This window comes from Lindgomyces ingoldianus (genome assembly GCF_010093535.1).
Source record: "Lindgomyces ingoldianus strain ATCC 200398 unplaced genomic scaffold BDR25scaffold_85, whole genome shotgun sequence".
Lineage (NCBI taxonomy): Eukaryota > Fungi > Ascomycota > Dothideomycetes > Pleosporales > Lindgomycetaceae > Lindgomyces > Lindgomyces ingoldianus.
In genome coordinates this window covers 14,994-32,648 of record NW_022985246.1, presented here as the reverse complement: position 1 = coordinate 32,648, position 17,655 = coordinate 14,994, and the positions used below count along the sequence as shown (strand labels likewise).

The window sequence follows — 17,655 nt, the reverse complement described above, 5'->3', positions numbered from 1 at the left end:
TTTTAGGCTTACTTTTATAGCTAAAAGTAGTCTTTAGCTTATTCTTTAAATAGTTAGTAACTAGGTAAGGATTTCTTTTTTCTTTTTATTTAAGTAGCTAGCAAACACTAGGCAGGATTTCTTATATAGTTAGGTTATTTTACCTTTTACTTTTTATATAAGGTAAAGGTTAAAAATTTAACCTTTATACTTTATTAGGTTATACACTATAACTTTAAAAGTGCTGTTAGTAATTAAGGTGTCTATCTTTATATAGTCTAATTTCTTAAATAGTTTTTTAAGTGTAGTAATTACACTGTCTATATAAAGCTTAATAGATAAGGCCTAATTATTCTTTTTCTTTTAGGTTAGGAATACCTAGTCTAGACTTTATGCAGGTTTCTTTTACCTTTTACTTCTTTTAGTATCTATATCTTCTCTTTACACTAGTGCAGCATTGCTATTCTAAGGGGCTTAGTTTATAGTAGGCTTTAGTTTTACCTTTATAATATTCTTATAAAGCTGTTTTTTTTTCCTCTTTTTTAGAGAATTTTTTTATATAAGGATTAGTTTATCTAGGTTATTTATTGTAAGTAAGTTGTCTTTTTTTTTTTTTTATAGTATAGTTTAACTTGTGTATATTAAAGCTTTAGTAGGCTATTTTTTTTTTAATAATAATATTTCTTTTTTTAATGCTCTTAATCTTATATAGGCTAGTCTAGCCTTTTTTCTCCCTTTATGCTATAATCTCTAAGCTAAAGGGGAGGTTAAAAACTTTATATGTTATAGGGCTATTATAAGTGTTAATTACATAATTAATGTTTACTTTTATATAGTCTTTTTAAAGTATCTTTATTACCTTTTATATAGCGCTTACTTGTGTAATAATGTCTAGTAATAGTAAAAAGTCTAAGTTAATTCTTAAGTATGCCTTAAAGACTAGCAGTGTGGGTACTAGACTGTGTAGGCTAGCTATGTTGTTTAGAGCCTTAACTGCTATCTGCAGAATAGCCTTATTATCTGTACAGTTACCTAGCTTAGTCTTTAAGATGTTAAACACTTATTAAAGAGGTGTATGTGCGCGCTTAACCTTTCTAACTACTTAATGTGCTTCTACAGGCATCTGCCTACATATAGCTTTTATAATCTTTGCATAAGCTTAAAAATTCTTTAAAGCAAAGTTTATACTAGAGTTATGCATAATATAGTCTAGGGGTTCTTAATAGGTGTTAATTTAGCATTTGCATAGTGCATTTTAGGTATCTTATATAGACATAGATTTTAGAAATGTAGCAGCCTAAAATAATGTGTCTATATTAATAACATATAAAATATTTTTATTATTAATTTATATAACATTAATAATAACTTTATAGTTAAAGTAGGTGTTATTCTTAATTATAAACTTAAATCTTTGTAGAGCCTAGTTATATAATTAGCAGAGGTAGCAGAACTTCTTAATCTTTTCTAGCACTACAGCATTAATGTTATAGCTAGCGCTAGTTAGCATCTTTTAGAGTCTTTTTGTGCAAGGGTGTCTAAATTAGTAGTAGAGGCAGTAGAGTTCTAATTTAGTAAAGAAAGACATAAATTCTTTCTTACTAATATTAAAAAAAAAGTGTTTTTATTTTTATATAATAAGTATAGTAGTTTTATCTTTATGTATAATAACATTTAAAATGTTGTTAAAGTATGCTCTAAGTTAGTTAGCATTTACTAGTAATAGCAGGAATAGTGTTAGAGTTTTTAAAATGTAGTATGTAACTAGACTAATTAGGTTCTAGATTTGTATAGTACTAATTAATCTTTTTAGTGTCTAGCCTTTAAAGCTAATATTTATTTAGCTAAGTGTCTAATTAATTTTTATATATAAGTTCTTTTATATATACGCTTTAAGTTAAGACTTGCTAATAGTAAAGATCTTTACTAGGCCTATGTTTTATAGTTTACCTTAGTATACTGTACAGTATTAGTTATTAAAGATAAACTGCTTAGCATATTTTTTAGGTTTAATGCTGTAGATGTTCTTTTTTATTACATAGTGTAGATAGGCAGTAAAGGTAAAGTAGTTAACAGCTTTTTTAGCATCCTTACTCTTTTATTTTATTTTCTTTACATTATGTAAATTATTTTTTTCTTTAGAGTAACTTTTAAAGTTTTAGATGTATAAGGTAATAGCTTTACATAATAAAGTTTTATTATAGAAATTTTTATATAAGGCAACATACTAGTTCTTTGCTTATGTATAGTTATTATAAGGGTAGTTTAATAACTAACATCTTTTCTTATAGCAGACAAAGCACTTCTTTGTCTGCGTGCAGTTGTCTCTAGATTGTAGCCTAAACCTAGATAGAGATCTTCTATGTTGTCTTCTTCTGCGCAGAGAGAGGCTTTCTTCTTATTATGTAGAGTTATATTAGCAGTCTGTGTAGTATGCATTAGGCAGTTCCTAGAGGTATTAGTTTACTCTTTAGTTTATAGTAACTTAAAGTAATGCCTGTAGGTTACTAAATAAGGCTTTACATAAAGGCTTAATAGTAAATATAGCATGTTCTAGTTCTAGTTATCCTTAACAGGCTTATATAATAGTAGTGTGCAGTAGAACATTCTTTTAAAATTCTATTTCTAGTGCCTTTTATATAAGTGTAAGCTTATTAATTATTGTTTTAAGAACTTTATGTAAACTCTTATTAAAGTTCTTTTATTAGTATTATGTAAAAGTTATTATTGTCTAGTTTGTCTAGTACTAGCTATAGTTTACATTAGTATTAAAGTAACTACTTAAGGTGTTATACAAATGCTTTTAGTTATGTCTAGAGCCTATGTTGTGCATATAGTACATATTTGCCTAACCTTTTAGAATATCTAGAAAGATGTCTGTGTACTAAGTTTTCTAAATATTTAGCTATTAACATAAATTAATAAAGATTTTTATTTTATTTATAAAAATATTATATAGTTAACTTATATAGTTATTATTTTTTTTATGCCTTTTAAAATTATATAATTTTATTTACTAGAAGTTTTTCTTTAGCAGTTTCCCTCTAGGGTAGAAGTTTGTACAGGTTGTAATGTGGTATAGATTATGCAGGTGGTATCAGTAGTGCATACACTACTGCAGGCGGTGGTGTGTATGATTAAGGGTGTGGAGCAGGCGTTAGGTAGAGTAGCATGTATTGTTTGTATAGTAATTAGTGTAGTGCTAGCTAAAGTGTAGGAGCAGGTAATGCTAGTACACTTAGTGTTAATAGCAGCATTATGTTTAGTCTGCTTTTATGCAGAGCCTTATATAGTAATAAAGGTTATGTATAAAGCCTTTTTAGTGTAATTACCTTTTTTTATGCTATATTATACAGCTTTTAGGCTTAGGTACCTTTAGTGCTTAGCTATAGTGTAATTCTTTTATTCTTTAGCACTTATATAAGCTCTCTTTTAAATGTGCAGCTAAGTGCTAAGAAGTCTTATAGTGTCTATTTTTTAAAAATTTTTATATACACACTTAAAAAAGTAGCGCCTTTTTAAGTTATTATGTATAGATTAGTAATTATATAACTTATATATAATTAAGTTTATAGGCTTATTAAAGCCTTTAACATGTTAATCTTGTTATTCTAGTACTCTAGGCTAGTCTTGTTTTATAGTGTTGCCTTTAATATCCTTATGTTTTTTATAAGTTATTTATATAATAAAAATTATTTTTTATTTTTTTTATTATTATGCAGAGTTGTTAGTTGCTAATAAGATTTTATTATAATAGTATAGTTAATTACTTTTTTAGTAGATTACACAGGTACTGCTGTTATCTAGCTGCTAGGTTGTGCAGCTTTAATAGCTTTAGTGTGCGCCTTACACTATCTCCTCTTTACTTTATATAGTAGCAGAGCTTACTATATAATGTAAAGAATTAATATGCTATTATCTAGCTACTAGGTTATGCAGCTTTAGTAGCTTTAGTGTGCGTTTTATACTATCTTTTTTTTACTTTGTATAGTAGCAGAGCTTACTGTATAATGTAAAGAATTAATCTACTATTCTAAGAGATAAGTAACTAAACAAAGTACCTTATAAAGTGTAGGTACTCTACTATTACTCTTTTTAAAAAATAGGTAATAAAACAAAGTACCTTATAAAGTGTAAGTACTTTATTATTACTCTTACTAATTTATAGTTAATTAAATTAACTACTAATTAGTGTTAAATAGGCTCTAACAGCTAGCTACTTATAGTATAAGCACTTAAGTAGTAAGAGTAAGAGTAGTGTACAGTGTGCACAGCGTATAAAGTAGGAAAAGTAAAAGCAACATGTTTTTAGTTTTATTACTCTTGTCTTTCTTCTATACAGAGGAAAAGGGGGATATCTAGATGTTCGCGCACAGAGGTTCGCGCACAAGCATTATGTGACATAGATACGTGATCCTGCTCGTGCGCGATCGTTCGTATCCAGGCCGCGACGCTGCTGCTGCGTACGGACATTAAGTACTTTTTATAAAGTAAAAAATAATAATATTATTAATATAAAGGTAAACTATAAGCTTTTTATTAACTAGTAAAAAAATAATTAACTTTAAAAACGTAAAAAAGCTAAGCTTTTTAAGTAACTTAGTAAGCTTTAAATACTAAAGTTTAGGTATATTTTTAAGCTTATATAAAGCTTAAAAAAGTTAAAGAGCTTACTAAAAGTAATAGTAGCCTAGTAGCAGTTTATAATATGCTAGAGTTAGAAGCTAAGTGTTAATAAACACGTTAATAGCGTTGTATTATTACCTAAGTAGGCTAAATAAGGCTATAATAGTAATAAGCGCTTTAAAGACACATGTTGCTAGAGTAGTAGCATATATTTTAGCTATAGTAACTTAAAGGTTACTTTATATATAAAAATAAGCTTGAAATTTAGTTAAAAAACCTTTAGCATTAAACTTATACTTATATACTTATTTTAAGAGTAATACTTAAATATTTATAGCTTTTGTAATAAAAACTAGCTTAAATGCTTTTTCTTAATAAAAGTTTACAAATTTAATCTCTATAGCATGCTTTTAGCTAGCTAAGAATTAGTAGTAGTGTACTTTATAGTAAGTTTTAGCTATAAAAGGTAGATAATTTTAATAAAAAGTTGTTGCGTTTGCTAAAAGGTCAACCTCCTAGCTAGCACAGCAGAAGGATATATATAGACAGATAGCTGTACGCGACACACCCCCCAGCTTAAACTGTGGAACAAGAGAGGTAAAACATAGTAAAACAACCTTAACACACCCTTCCAGCCTAAGCAACAGAACTTAGAGACAGATCTAGTAAGGTAGCCTCTGTAATAGACGCACTGCCTAAATGCTCTTTGCTAAGCGTAGGAATTAAACACACAGTGCTTAGGGATAATGCAATTCTATTAGTAGAGTAGGGGTGCACAAATTTTTAAGCGCTAACTATCTACACTATGCTGTAAACTAGGCTTATAACTGTTGCGTTTGCTAAAAGGTTAACCTTCTAGCTAGCACAGCAGAAGGATATATATAGACAGATAGCTGTACGCGACAAAAGTTTTAAAAGTAATAGTAGTAGGTTTAGTAAAGTCTTTTATAAAGCTTAATATAAAGGTATAATACTAGCTAGACATTTTAGTAGTAGTTTACATAAGTGTAGTAGTATATTATTAACACTGTATTTTACTTTATTTTTTTAAAATATTTAATTTATTAATAGTAGCTATGCTTTTAGTAAAGCTTAGTTTAGTAAAGTCTTTAAGTTATATATAAAGAATAAAGTTAACTTCTTTAAAAAAACATTTTAAAGCTTATAATTAACTATAGCTATTAATAAATAGTACATAGTAGCTGCTAATAGTATACTTTTTTATATACACATTAAAGTGCTTTAACTAGTCTAAACTAAGCTAATTAGTAGTCTAACTACATTTAAAAACTATAATAACTTAATTTTAAAGTAAGTTTTTTTTATACTAGTTTAAAAAATAATAAAAAGTAAAATAGTCTACTTTATAGTATTAATGCTTTAAATAGCTGTTATCTACTTTTAGTTACCTAGCTAGACTACTTTTAGCTGTCTTTGTCTCTCTAAACTTATAATAACTACTTTAGTAGATATTTAGCCTCTTATAAACTTTATTTTATTAAAGTTATATATGTTATTATTTTAAATGCTATACTTAGCTTTAATATTTTTATAAAGTTAAGCTAGCTTTAAATTACTATAAAATTTTTATAAAATTTTTTTTTATAGTTATACTTACACTTAAACTTTACTTTAAGCTTTAAGTAACACTTAATAAATATATTAAGCTAGTTTATACTAACATAGCTTATATTATGCTTAGCATATAAAAAATTAGCTATATTAGCTACAGCTACTAGCTAGAGAGGAAATCTTTACACCTTTAGCTTAAGCACATGCTAAATAATTACCTACTCTTTATTATTATTTAGCTTTTATAAGTTAGCTATATAATTAGCTTAAAAAGGTTATTTAGCGTGTTAGTTACTTATTATTCTTTAAAAAACTTTATAGATAGTATGTTACTTAAAAAGGATTACATTTTATTTAAAAGCCTAGAGTGTAAGCTATGTTTAATGTTCTTTTAACATGTTTAAGTAGTGTAGTGTAGTCTTAGCAAAAGTAAGCAGCTTAGGTGTGTGAGCAACTCGCCTGTGAAGTACGTTATAGTGTTAGTAAGAAGAAGAAGAAGTAAGAATATTATTATATACTCTACTATACATTACCCTTCTTCTTCTTTTTACATTATCAAATGTCATGCTTTCGTTGGCGTTGACTCCGATTTCCTTTTCTGCGCAATACCTACTGCGATATTTTCCAGGGATGCGCCGCCTAAAAGGTCCAAGACGGGAACATCCACTCCCGTCTCTTTCAGCAGCCAATTATTTAATTCCAATCCAATAAGAGAATCGATTCCATATGCGACCAGCGAATGATGGACGTCAATCTGTTCCCCATCAATTCCCATCATTCTTCCCACCTTCTCAGCTAGCGCCATTGAGACAATGCGAGTCGCCCCTTCCGGGGTGGTCGCCTCGCTGAGGGCCAACCCCAATGTCTTCCCTCGGTTGGATGAAACTGCATGCGGAGTGTCCATGGATTGTAGATTAAACATGTGGCGAAACATTGGTTTTTTCATGAATTGTTCGACCTCTTCACCCTTGGCCATGATGTCCGCGGGTATCTCAAAACCCAAGACTACCTGGCTTTCTAGTCGATATCCGATGGTTCCTGGTTGGCAGTAGATGTCCAACAATGCACATATTTCTGGAATCGTTGTCCGACGTAGCGTATGCAAGTTGGTCAAGCGGTCTGTTCCCGCTTTGGTATTGGCAACCACACCGTTTTCGAGAACATACCCTATATCGAGCGATACTGCTTTCTCCCCAATCCTAGCCCGGTAGGCTGCGAGAGCGTCCTGATAAGTGTTACCAGCAGCGTAGTTGGCTTGGCCTCCGTTTCCAAATACACCAGCGCAGGACGACAACATCACGAAAAAGTCCATGCCAGCAGGCATCGTAAGATGGAGATTCCAGGAACCCTCCACTTTTGGACGGATCGCCTGGGTCCACTCGTCCAGACTCATGCTAGAAAGCGTTGCGTCCTAGCCCAGTTAGAGCCTGAAAATGTCAATGCCGAACGGCTCCAACTTACTCGCAGAACCATTGCAGCTTGGATGCATCCTCTGACTGGTGGCATCCTTTTCGCAAAACGAGCTAAGGTAGACTTTAGTGTCCCCAGATTTGTAATATCGCATGATGGTGAATAGACCTCGACGCCGATATCGCGCATCTGGTCCATGAAACCCATAGCGGAGGAGTTCGTGTCGCCGCCGGTTCGAGAGAGGAGTATCATGTGTTTCGCTCCCCTCTGAACGAGCCAACGAGCAATCGCGAGACCTATGGCTCCCAGGCCTCCCGAGATGATATACGTTGCATTCTCAGATAGTTGGTAAGGAGAATGGGGCCCTTGGGTAACCTGGCGGGTCATTAGTATACCATTGAAGAACCTGGAGGTGTTGATAAGCCTACGGGAACAACCTCGTCACTGTCAACTTCCACTACTAATTTCCCTGAGCTTTTTCCACTCTGAAGGAAGCGAAATGCCTGCTCGATCTCTCCAAGAGGGTATATGTGAAGAGGATTGCCGACACTCAGCTTCTGCTGGTCGAATAGGTTGAACACTTCCCCCAGCATTTGCTTACAGAGTTCTCCTTTCCGTTTTGCGATCAAACTCATATCCACTGAAGAAAATGAAACATTTTTCAGGAAGACGTCCATGGGTAGATTGTGCCCTAAGAAGGCATCCTTCAACCCAATTTCTACGAATCGACCGAAAGGCGCGATGCAATCCCAGGATGCCTCCAGCAAGGTTCCCGGGAGCGAATTCAGTACCACGTCAATTCCATCTTGTAAGATACGCTTAATCCCGCTAGCAAACGAAGTATCGCGAGAATAGAAAATATGGTCGTCGGCAATACCGTAGACCTCTCTCAGAAGCTTCTTTTTGTAGTTGTCACCCACAGTAGCAAATACTTCTGCTCCTATCCATTGCGCCAGCTGCACTGCAGCCTGCCCCGTTCCACCGGCTGCCGAATGGATGAGGATAGTCTCCCCGGGTTGAAGACGTGCCACGTGAACAAGTGCATAGTATGTTGTGCAGTAAGCGGTTGGGATTGCTGCAGCTTCCGTGAAGCTCATTCTGTCCGGTATGCGATGGGCCCTGGTAGCTTTAACTCGAGTGTGAGTCTTGAAGTTGTCCAGCGCAACCAAAGCCACGCGGTCTCCAATCTTGATATTAGTGACGGATTTGCCGACACTACGAACGATACCAGAATATTCACAGCCCAAGTCATCAGACTTGGCACGACCTAGAAGGGCGAGCAGATCTTTGTAATTGACACCTATCGCTTTGATCTCAACACCAATCTCATTAGCGGGTAAAGGGTCGCTGACAGGGCCTTCTTCGTAGTAAGTCATGGTATCCAGTAATCCAGGGACGCGAATACCAATCCTGAGTGTCTGAAGGCCTCCCGCTGCTGGACAACCGGGTTTGCGGTGCGCCTGAAGACGTGCTCGTCGAGAACTCTCGCCGTTCTGATTCGGTTGACGCAAAGTCGGCCCTTTATCTCTGCGTATTCCGGCTCCACCTCAGAGCTTCTTCGTTGCATGTGTTCCTGGATGACAGCAAATAATTTGACGACATGCTTCGAACGGGAAGAGTCTAGGGCCCCTTCAAGCGACAGGCTTACAAGGGTAGGTTTGATGTATTCGTACCTGCTTACACGACACAAACCATCGCTCATCGCAAGCTGGAGCGTTCCAGATGCATTGTGAAAGCCATACGGTTTAACCCAAAGAAGACTCCGAGAGTAAGCGAGCAGCTGTTTCTGTGAATGAAATTCGGTCTCACCCAGATTACCCAGAATGGAATTTTCATGGTCATCGAACAAGATAATGTTGTGTCGTTGGGGCTGGCGTTCAACGAGATCAGATATGTCAATGAGACTGGAAGTCTGGGGGCTTTCCCGAAGAGAGATATGACTGGCAACCAGAGACGCCTGCTCTTTGAGAGCACTAGATAATTGGTTGGCAACAAATATGGGAGAGACTTGAATCTGCGACTCAACTGCATCATAGTGTGCTTCGGTTGCCGTTGTGATGATGAAAGTACACTGTGGGTTATAGGGTTCATCGAGGTGATCCCGTAGGATAATATCCGCACCAGAAAAGCCAGAATTTCGGAGCTGCTGATCCCAAATGCTGATATTAAGGCACGGACTATCTTGTCTCTCTCGTTCGGATGAGCGCCACCATCCTGGTAGAAGTCCGAAGACGTACCCCGTTAGTAGCCTCTCTGGGGCCGTCAACTCTCGCAAGATGAGCTTTCCCCCAGGCTTCAAGAGCTTGCTCACATTTGCAAGTGTATCTGTCAGGTTCATTGTGGCATGAAGTATATTGTCTGCTAGAACGACATCATACGCCGAGGATTCGAAGCCCTGTGGTTTGGGATCCTTCTCAATGTTCAAGACCTTGTATGACATTTTAAGTTGCCCCGAAAAGGTCTCTCTAGCCTTCTGGAGAAAAGAAGGGCTAATGTCGGTAAATGTATAGTCCTCGAATGCAATTCCTCTATCGTTATCACCAATTGCTTTCAAGACTTCTCTCGTTGTCCCGCCAGTGCCAGCACCAATTTCGAGAAACCTCAAATTCGGAGTCTTATGGGTGATACTTTCCAAGAACCGCGAAAAGGGCTTCAAGTACGATGAGTCCTGCATTGCTTCGGCGTAGAATGCATCCATCCTCCCTTGGTCTCTGAATAATAGTTCGAGTGGGTCGACAATTCCTTGGAGCAGCAAGTGCATTTGCTTTCCTATCGTGATGTGTAGGTCCGCTCGGACGCTTGGAAGTACATTTTCGATCTCCAGATGCAGCTGGTCTGGTGTAAGCTCCTCAAATTGAGGACTCAACTCGATAATGCGGCGACGAAGCCAATCCGCATACTTGCGCATGGAAAGGCAGATGTCGTCGTTGCCGACCAGACGGAGAGCTTCTCTCCCAAATTGTATCGAAATCTTAGTCAGGCTTTCGGAAAAGGTAGCAGGAAATGGTGTAGTTGTCGCTCTGACATCTTCGCAGTAAGTTTGAACTTCACTATTTTCAAGCATATCCAGGTCGACATCCCATTCGATGTGACTGCATAGGTTTCTTGCTTCGCATAGAGTTCTAGGATTCTCTTGTCTACTGGATATAGCTGTAAGTTCGAGCCCGTCGACTTCGAGCCGCAAAGTCAGACCGCTTTGCTCGCTAATTACCTTGATGTTAAAGGAGGCGTGATGTTGGAACACGTTCTCTGCAGACGCAGTTACCCTCTCTCTCGCATCTGACTGGTTAGAATGAGCCAACCCTGAGACTGGAAGCTGTCGCACGTGTCTCACGCGATATCATACCCATGTACTGCACTATTCACTCATTAGGCATAGCTCCTATCTCGTACAGTATATAGTCAGCTCAGAGCTCTATCGAGCTCCTCAGACCTTACAATACACTCGTTCAATCCACCTTGTTTGGATCTCGCTCCCTTGTCGAGTCGTTTGCCATATGCCCCCTCCTCAGCTCATGCAAGAGAAGCCAAAGCCTGGCAATACGGGTTGGTACCATCGTGACGGATTTCAGCCCAGCGCCAAATGTAGCGAAACAGATTTGGAAGGTGGCGTCAAGAACAGCAGGGTGAACTACGTACTGTGTGCTTGCCTCGACATCGTATGGCGTCAAGATTGCAGTCGCGTTTCTGGAGTTGTCAGACCGAACAGTGATTAGCCTTTGGAATGCTGGCCCATATTCCAGTCCCGTAGTCTCCTGAATAGTCTGATACCATTCGTGTACCACTGGGTGTGAGCATGCTTTCATGGTGCTTTCATGCTGCTGGGCCACACTAGCAGCCTTCTGAGACCGTTCTCGGCCGCTGTCAACATCAGATGGTGGTTGCTCGTACTCAGCTTGTACTCTGCCATAACATACGACCTCATAGTCGTTGCTCGGTTTCAAGACGAATATGCGAAAGTCATGGACTCCCGATTGCTTGTCCTGGGTAGACATGTGAATACGAACTTCCACCTTTCCCTCCGGGCTGGCAACAAATATTGGCGAAGGAATCTCAACATCCTCCAAGAGAAATGCTGTAGGGGGGGCCGCCGAATGAAGCTGCTTGGTTGCTTCAATTGCCATGCTCAGCATCCCAGATGCAGGATACAAGATGGAGCCATTGACTTTGTGGTCCCTTATCCATGGCATTTCATTTGCCCTAATGATGAGCCTCCACTCTGCCTCGTATGGGTTTGAGTCTCCTACGCGGAGTCCGAGTAGATCATGTGGACCATGCTGTCGGTTTCTGAAATTTGAGTCCACAAGCGAGTCTTCTAGATACTTGATACTGTGGTTGAACTGATATGGGGGTAAATTGGGTAAGATGGTTCGGGAATTCATGACCTCCGGACGAAGGCCTAGACCAGTAACCCGCCCAAGATTCATGGGAATGTGATGACAATGCAGATATCCTGCAGCGGACATCATAGTCGAGAGTGCAGATTGGTAGCGCAAAAGAACCGAAGTATACACAATGTCCGTTTCCGCCGATAAAAGAGTCAAGATCTCTCGAACCGGCCCTCTCAGAGCCGCATGAGGTCCAATCTCTAGCCATGCATGGATTTGTGGCACAGTGACTTTTCCAACTCCGAGAGACTTCGTATCGGAGATATTCGAAGAACCGCACGATCGTATGGCGCTCAGAAAGTCGACTGGAGATACCATATTCTGCGTCCAGTACTTGCTTGTGCATACAGTATCGCGGTCGATGGGTTCACCAGTAATTGAAGAAATCATCAGAGGCCGAGTCATACCACCTTTCGGTCGAGTCTTCATCTTGCCGATAAGCGCCTGGTATTCATCACTAATACAAGCCATCTGTGGTGAATGGTAGCCGAGGTTGACCTTGAGTCTCCGCGCAAAGATAGCCCGTGAGGTTAATCGTGCGACGAGTGACTCGACCTCTGCCTCTGGACCCGAAAGGGTAACATTAGAAGGACTGTTGATGCAACTTACTACAAGCTGGCTTCTTCGTTCACTTTGACCATATTCTTGATGTATCATTTCCAGCTCTTCCAGAACTCGCTCCTTCGACAACCCGACAGCGGCCATTGCATATCTGGGTCCCCCGTTCTCTTCCAGCCTGGACCCAAGGAGACCTCTGTAATAAGCCACTTTGACGGCGTCATAGCGACAAATATGCCCAGCTGCATAGGCAGCCGCTATTTCCCCGGAAGAATGGCCAACCACAACTCTTGGGGCGATTTCGAGCCATTCTATTAGGTCGACTAAGGCTATCTGAATGACAGTTGTTAGAACCTGGCTGAATCGAGCCTGAGTGAGAATAGAGGCGTCCGTCTCAGCATCAAGGAACTCGACGAGGGACCGCATATACCCCAAAGCTGCGAGACATTCCTCAGATTTCTGGACACTTTGGAGAAAGGCATTGCTCTTGAGCAGTTCTTTACCCATTCCTAGCCACTGAGCCCCTTGACCCGTGAAAATTGCGCCAAGATTCATCTTGGAAGCCTGTCGGGGTGATTTGATTGGGGTGAGGTCAGTGACTTCGGCGAACTGATTTGGCGACCTCAGAACATGGAAAGCCCTCCAGGCATGTCCAGTGCGGCCTGTGGCAAGAGTGAAGGAGTAGTTGGCAAAAAAATCTGAGGTATAATCTAATCCGAAATCCTCAAGAAATCTCTTGTGGGCTTCAGTTTGGCGGGATATACCTGTTTTATCGGCGGCCGAGAAAATAAGGAGATGAGGCGTGAAATTGTGGGCTCCATTTCCCAACGTATCCTTCAACGCAACAGTCGAATCGATAGCGACGTTGCCGAGAGTTCTAGTTCCGTCAAGCCTGGTCCTCTGGAGGTAGGATTGCACATCATCGAGAACAACATGCGCGTTTGCCCCCCCAAATCCAAAGGAATTGATAGATGCCCTTCTAATAGCGCCAGAATTTGGCCAGGGTATGGATTCTTGAGGAAAGTGAACCCTGAGGAACTCGCCATCAATCTCGGGATTTAGGCGTTCAAAATTCGTATTCGGAGGTATGGTAGCTCGCTCAATGGCAAGGACAGCTTTGATAATCCCAGCTAGCCCACTGGTGCCTTCCAGGTGTCCAATATTTGACTTGAGAGCCCCAACATGAAGGGGCTCACACCCTGATCGATGCGAACGAAAGCACTCTCCTATCGCGTTTGCCTCTGTCGGGTCGCCAATCGCAGTCCCGGTTCCGTGGGCCTCGAAGAATCGCGTATGGGCCATGTCTAAGTTTGCCCTTCGGTAAGTCTCGCGAATCAGGGCCGCTTGCATGTTCTGGCTCGGCTGAGTTATGCCACCAGTTGTCCGTCCGTCCTGATTTGTACACACTGAACGAATGAGTGCTCGAATGGGAACTCCGATGGCTAGTGCTTTGGAAAGAGGTGTCACCACTAATGTCGCAACCCCTTCACCTCTGGCATACCCATTTGCTCGATGATCGAAGCTGAAGCAGCGACCATCCGGGGATAAAAAATTCATGTTACTCAACGAGATGTTAATCTCAGGTGATAATATCAAGTTTGAAGCCGCGATTATAGCAATATCGCTTTGACCACTCCAAAGGCCCTGGCAGGCGAGATCGAGCGCGACCATGCCGCTAGAGCAGGCCGTATCAACCGTCAAGCTTGGTCCCTGAAGATTGAAGAACCAACTGAGCCTGTTGGATAGCAAAGCACTCGATACACCCGTAGCGGAGTACTTCTGGATGTCTTGCGGGTCTCTGAAAGCAGAGAGCATGTAGTCACTAGAGAAGCAACCAACGTGAACAGAAGTGTTTGTCCCAGATACAGACTGAAGCGTCAAGCCTGCGCTCTCAAGGGCACGGTATGTTGTTTCCATTAGAGTTCGTTGACACGGATCCATAGCCGTTGCATCGCTGGATGAGATGGAAAAGAATGGAGCATCGAAATGGTAGATGTCATCTTTGAGAAAATGAGCTCGTTTCGTATGAACCTGCTCCGTTAAATGCACATATCATCTATACGCGCAAAAGGCCTTACTGTGTTTTGTTTTTTCCCAGAAGGATCGAAAAAACACTTGACATTCATCCTTTCCAAAGGATATTCACTCGACATGCAGGTCTTCTCCACCAACATCTCCCAAAAACCACCTTCCGTGGTTACACCACCTGGAAACTGGAAGGCAATCCCGATGATTGCGAGGGGTTCTGGAATGCTAGCCTGGTCTCCTGCGAATGGGGTACCAGTGTTTCTCTCTTTTATAGATTGATTCGCCGCATGGTTGCCGGCGGCGTGGCATTGAGTTGGCTCCAGGCCATTGAGTCCATTGGTAGACGAGTGTAGACCCATGCCAAATTTTTCGTTGCAGTCAACATTCTTGTGGTCAGCACTCCTGTGGTCAACACTCTTATGGTCAATACCCGCAGGATATTCTTGGGTGTGTGACACACTTCCGTTCAGGCCGGTGGCATGGTTCAATTTTTGTAGGGGAAATGATGGCTGTTTTGGGGAACACAAATGTCCTCGAGAAGTCAATTGAGGTTGCAAGATTCAAAGAATGAGCAGCTTCCTATAAAGTTTAGGTACGCCTAGAGCTAGACGAAGGACACTGTCGATTGTCTATGGCGCAGAGTGACAACACACGTTTCTTAACAAAAATTCCCTCAGGCGTCTTGCAACAACAGTGTCTTGCATACAGTATCCGTAAGGTGGCGCAGTGGCGACAGGTATTGTTGAGGTGAAGCCCGAGCAGTCGATCTGTGCGCATTATCTAGGAGGTACACGCGGTAAAAGCAAGGGACCCTTGTCGTTAAACCCATGATCTTTGCTTGTAATAGAGTTCGCTTATATTGCGGCACAGCACAAAAGACCTCATGAACCTCCTGATGGCCTAATATGGGCTTCTCTAGCCGACATAACAACTTTCCGTCCCAACAACGTTGCCAACATGACACCCGGTCCTGCGTTACGCTTAGAGGCTCAAACGGACACCATTCGTGAGATCATGCGCATCAGCGGCGTACCTGGCATGTCCATTGGAGTCCTTCACCGTGGCCAAATCATTCACACCAAACATCTCGGACAGCGCGATATATCGACCGGAAAGGCGCCGCAGGATGATACGTTATATCACATCGCTTCACTCACTAAGGTTCTAACGACTTGCCTTATTGGGATCTTGGTCGCCGAAGGATTGTTGACATGGGAAACTCCGATCCGCGAATACCTACACACATTACGAAGTCGTTCCGATGAGATGGGCGTGAATGCAACTCTATGTGACGTTGCGTCTAACAGAACCGGGCTGTCTAGTTCGGATTTCTTCTGGGGACAGCAGAATGGAGATATTCTAACCCCAAAGAATGACCTTGTGTCTCTATCCACGGTCATACAAGCTTCCAAACCGTTTCGGAGATCTTTCATCTACTCGCCTTGGAATTATATTCTTATCCAAGCGGTCATTGAGACTGTCACTGGAAAGCCTTTTGGGCAAACGATGAGGGAAAAGCTATTTGATCCGCTTGGCTTGCACCAAACTACTCTTGAAGGCCTTGAAGGATCGAACATTGCATATCCACACGCCGTGCATGATGATGGAGGTGTTACAAGAACTCCAATATGCCCATTTTCATCTGATACAGGCCTGACCGCAGTGATGGGCGGTAAAAGTACTCTTCGGGAGATGTTAACCATCTACTCCGCGATACTCTCAGCATACGCACATCAGAAAGAGAATAATGTCGACACTACTCCAGGATTGCCTTTCACTTACCTTCGCTTAATTTTTGAACCACACATCCAACTCCGGAGGAACGTTCCAACTTCGTCCCAAGCTTACTGTCTTGGTGTATATCGTACCATCCTCCCTGGGAACTTGTCCTGCGCTAGTCTCAACGCATCTCTCTTGCGCAGAAGCGCCCCTACCTTCGGTATTGACCTCCCCGGAACTAAGATATTTCACCATACGGGTAATATTCCTGGCTATTTTCACAGCATGTTCCTGGAGACCGAGACCCAGAGCTGCGTTGTCTGCCTGTCCAACGCGACACCGTTCATGGATGCGACGGACTTCAGCGCGCAGCTTCTTCTTGGGACCTTACTGGGATCTAGGAGCTTCCCTTCGTTCTTACCTCTCGCAAAGACCGCGAAACAGACACAGATGGCTTGGTATGAACATCTGTCTAGGTACCTCTGCGCCAACAAGACTGAGCGCTTGCCTACACTACCATTTGCCGCCTACTCCGGAAGATATAGCAACGCAATGGGGAACTTTGTACTGGACATCATTTCGATGAAGGCTGGTCTACGTGTATATGTGCAAAGCCATTCTCTTACGACCTATGATCTTCTTCCGTACGACAGGGACACATTTTACTGGGAAGCAAACAGGAACCGAGAGGTTTGTGACCGGGCGATGTTTCCTGTCTCTGACTATCATACACGCTTAGTAAGTTTTCATTTGGGTGCAAGGGGGGTGGAAAGTCTACAATGGCATTGCGATCCGATGGTGCAGCCCGAGGTATTCCGTAGGAAGCTGCAAGCAGAATCCACTAGACTGTAGAGTACGTATGCTGAATGCGGGCTTTTTTTTTAAAAAAAAATTTCGGGGCATGTACCATGTTGCGCGCGTTCGATCATGATTTGAGTTGACTTTGTTCGTGCGGTCTGGACAAGGATATAAATCATCAGTCCGAGCTTAGGGTTATTACGGCGCTTAACCGTAAACAGGTTGTGGCCCTCCTAAAAGTGTGTATTGCTGGCGCGGCTACGAGCTGAGAAGAGCAATCTTCCGGGTATCTGTCCTCGCCATAATATCAAGCTGCAGGTTCTGTGGCCAGGATTCCCGGAGATGTCTTTAAAAGCGGACGTGTGCATGGCTGTGGCACAGCCCTTGCATGGCAAGATAATCCCAAAGCTGGGGAAGGAACGAAAGCCTTAGAGATGGCTAAAATGAGTGTGAATCTGAGTGCTAAGTGTCTGTACAAGAGCATCACAAGGTTAGCATAGTCTTTGGAATGCCATCTAAGTTGGACGGACGAGACGGATATTTGTTTTCAACCTGCCAATGCACAGTACTCCGTACA

The 17,655-nt window shown here is 40.9% G+C and overlaps 2 protein-coding genes across 2 annotated transcripts; one reads left to right on the top strand and one right to left on the bottom strand.

Annotated features, from left to right (window-relative positions):
- Positions 1–6,739: 6,739 nt before the first annotated feature.
- BDR25DRAFT_363876 (uncharacterized protein) lies at positions 6,740–15,487 on the bottom strand (the record flags this gene model as incomplete). Its single annotated transcript, XM_033696802.1, has 13 exons — positions 6,740–6,931; positions 6,965–7,588; positions 7,639–8,024; positions 8,072–9,047; positions 9,071–10,896; positions 10,922–10,945; positions 10,981–11,002; positions 11,046–14,564; positions 14,612–15,093; positions 15,172–15,190; positions 15,251–15,328; positions 15,353–15,414; positions 15,451–15,487. The coding sequence occupies 13 exons, from the start codon at positions 15,485–15,487 to the stop codon at positions 6,740–6,742; spliced, it is 8,247 nt and encodes a 2,748-aa protein (XP_033539427.1).
- Positions 15,488–15,599: 112 nt separating this feature from the next.
- Positions 15,600–17,132, top strand: BDR25DRAFT_299227 (beta-lactamase/transpeptidase-like protein; the record flags this gene model as incomplete). The annotated part of the gene is made up of 1 exon (XM_033689123.1): positions 15,600–17,132. One exon carries the CDS (start codon positions 15,600–15,602, stop codon positions 17,130–17,132), a length of 1,533 nt encoding a protein of 510 aa, XP_033539426.1.
- Between the last annotated feature and the right edge of the window lie 523 nt (positions 17,133–17,655).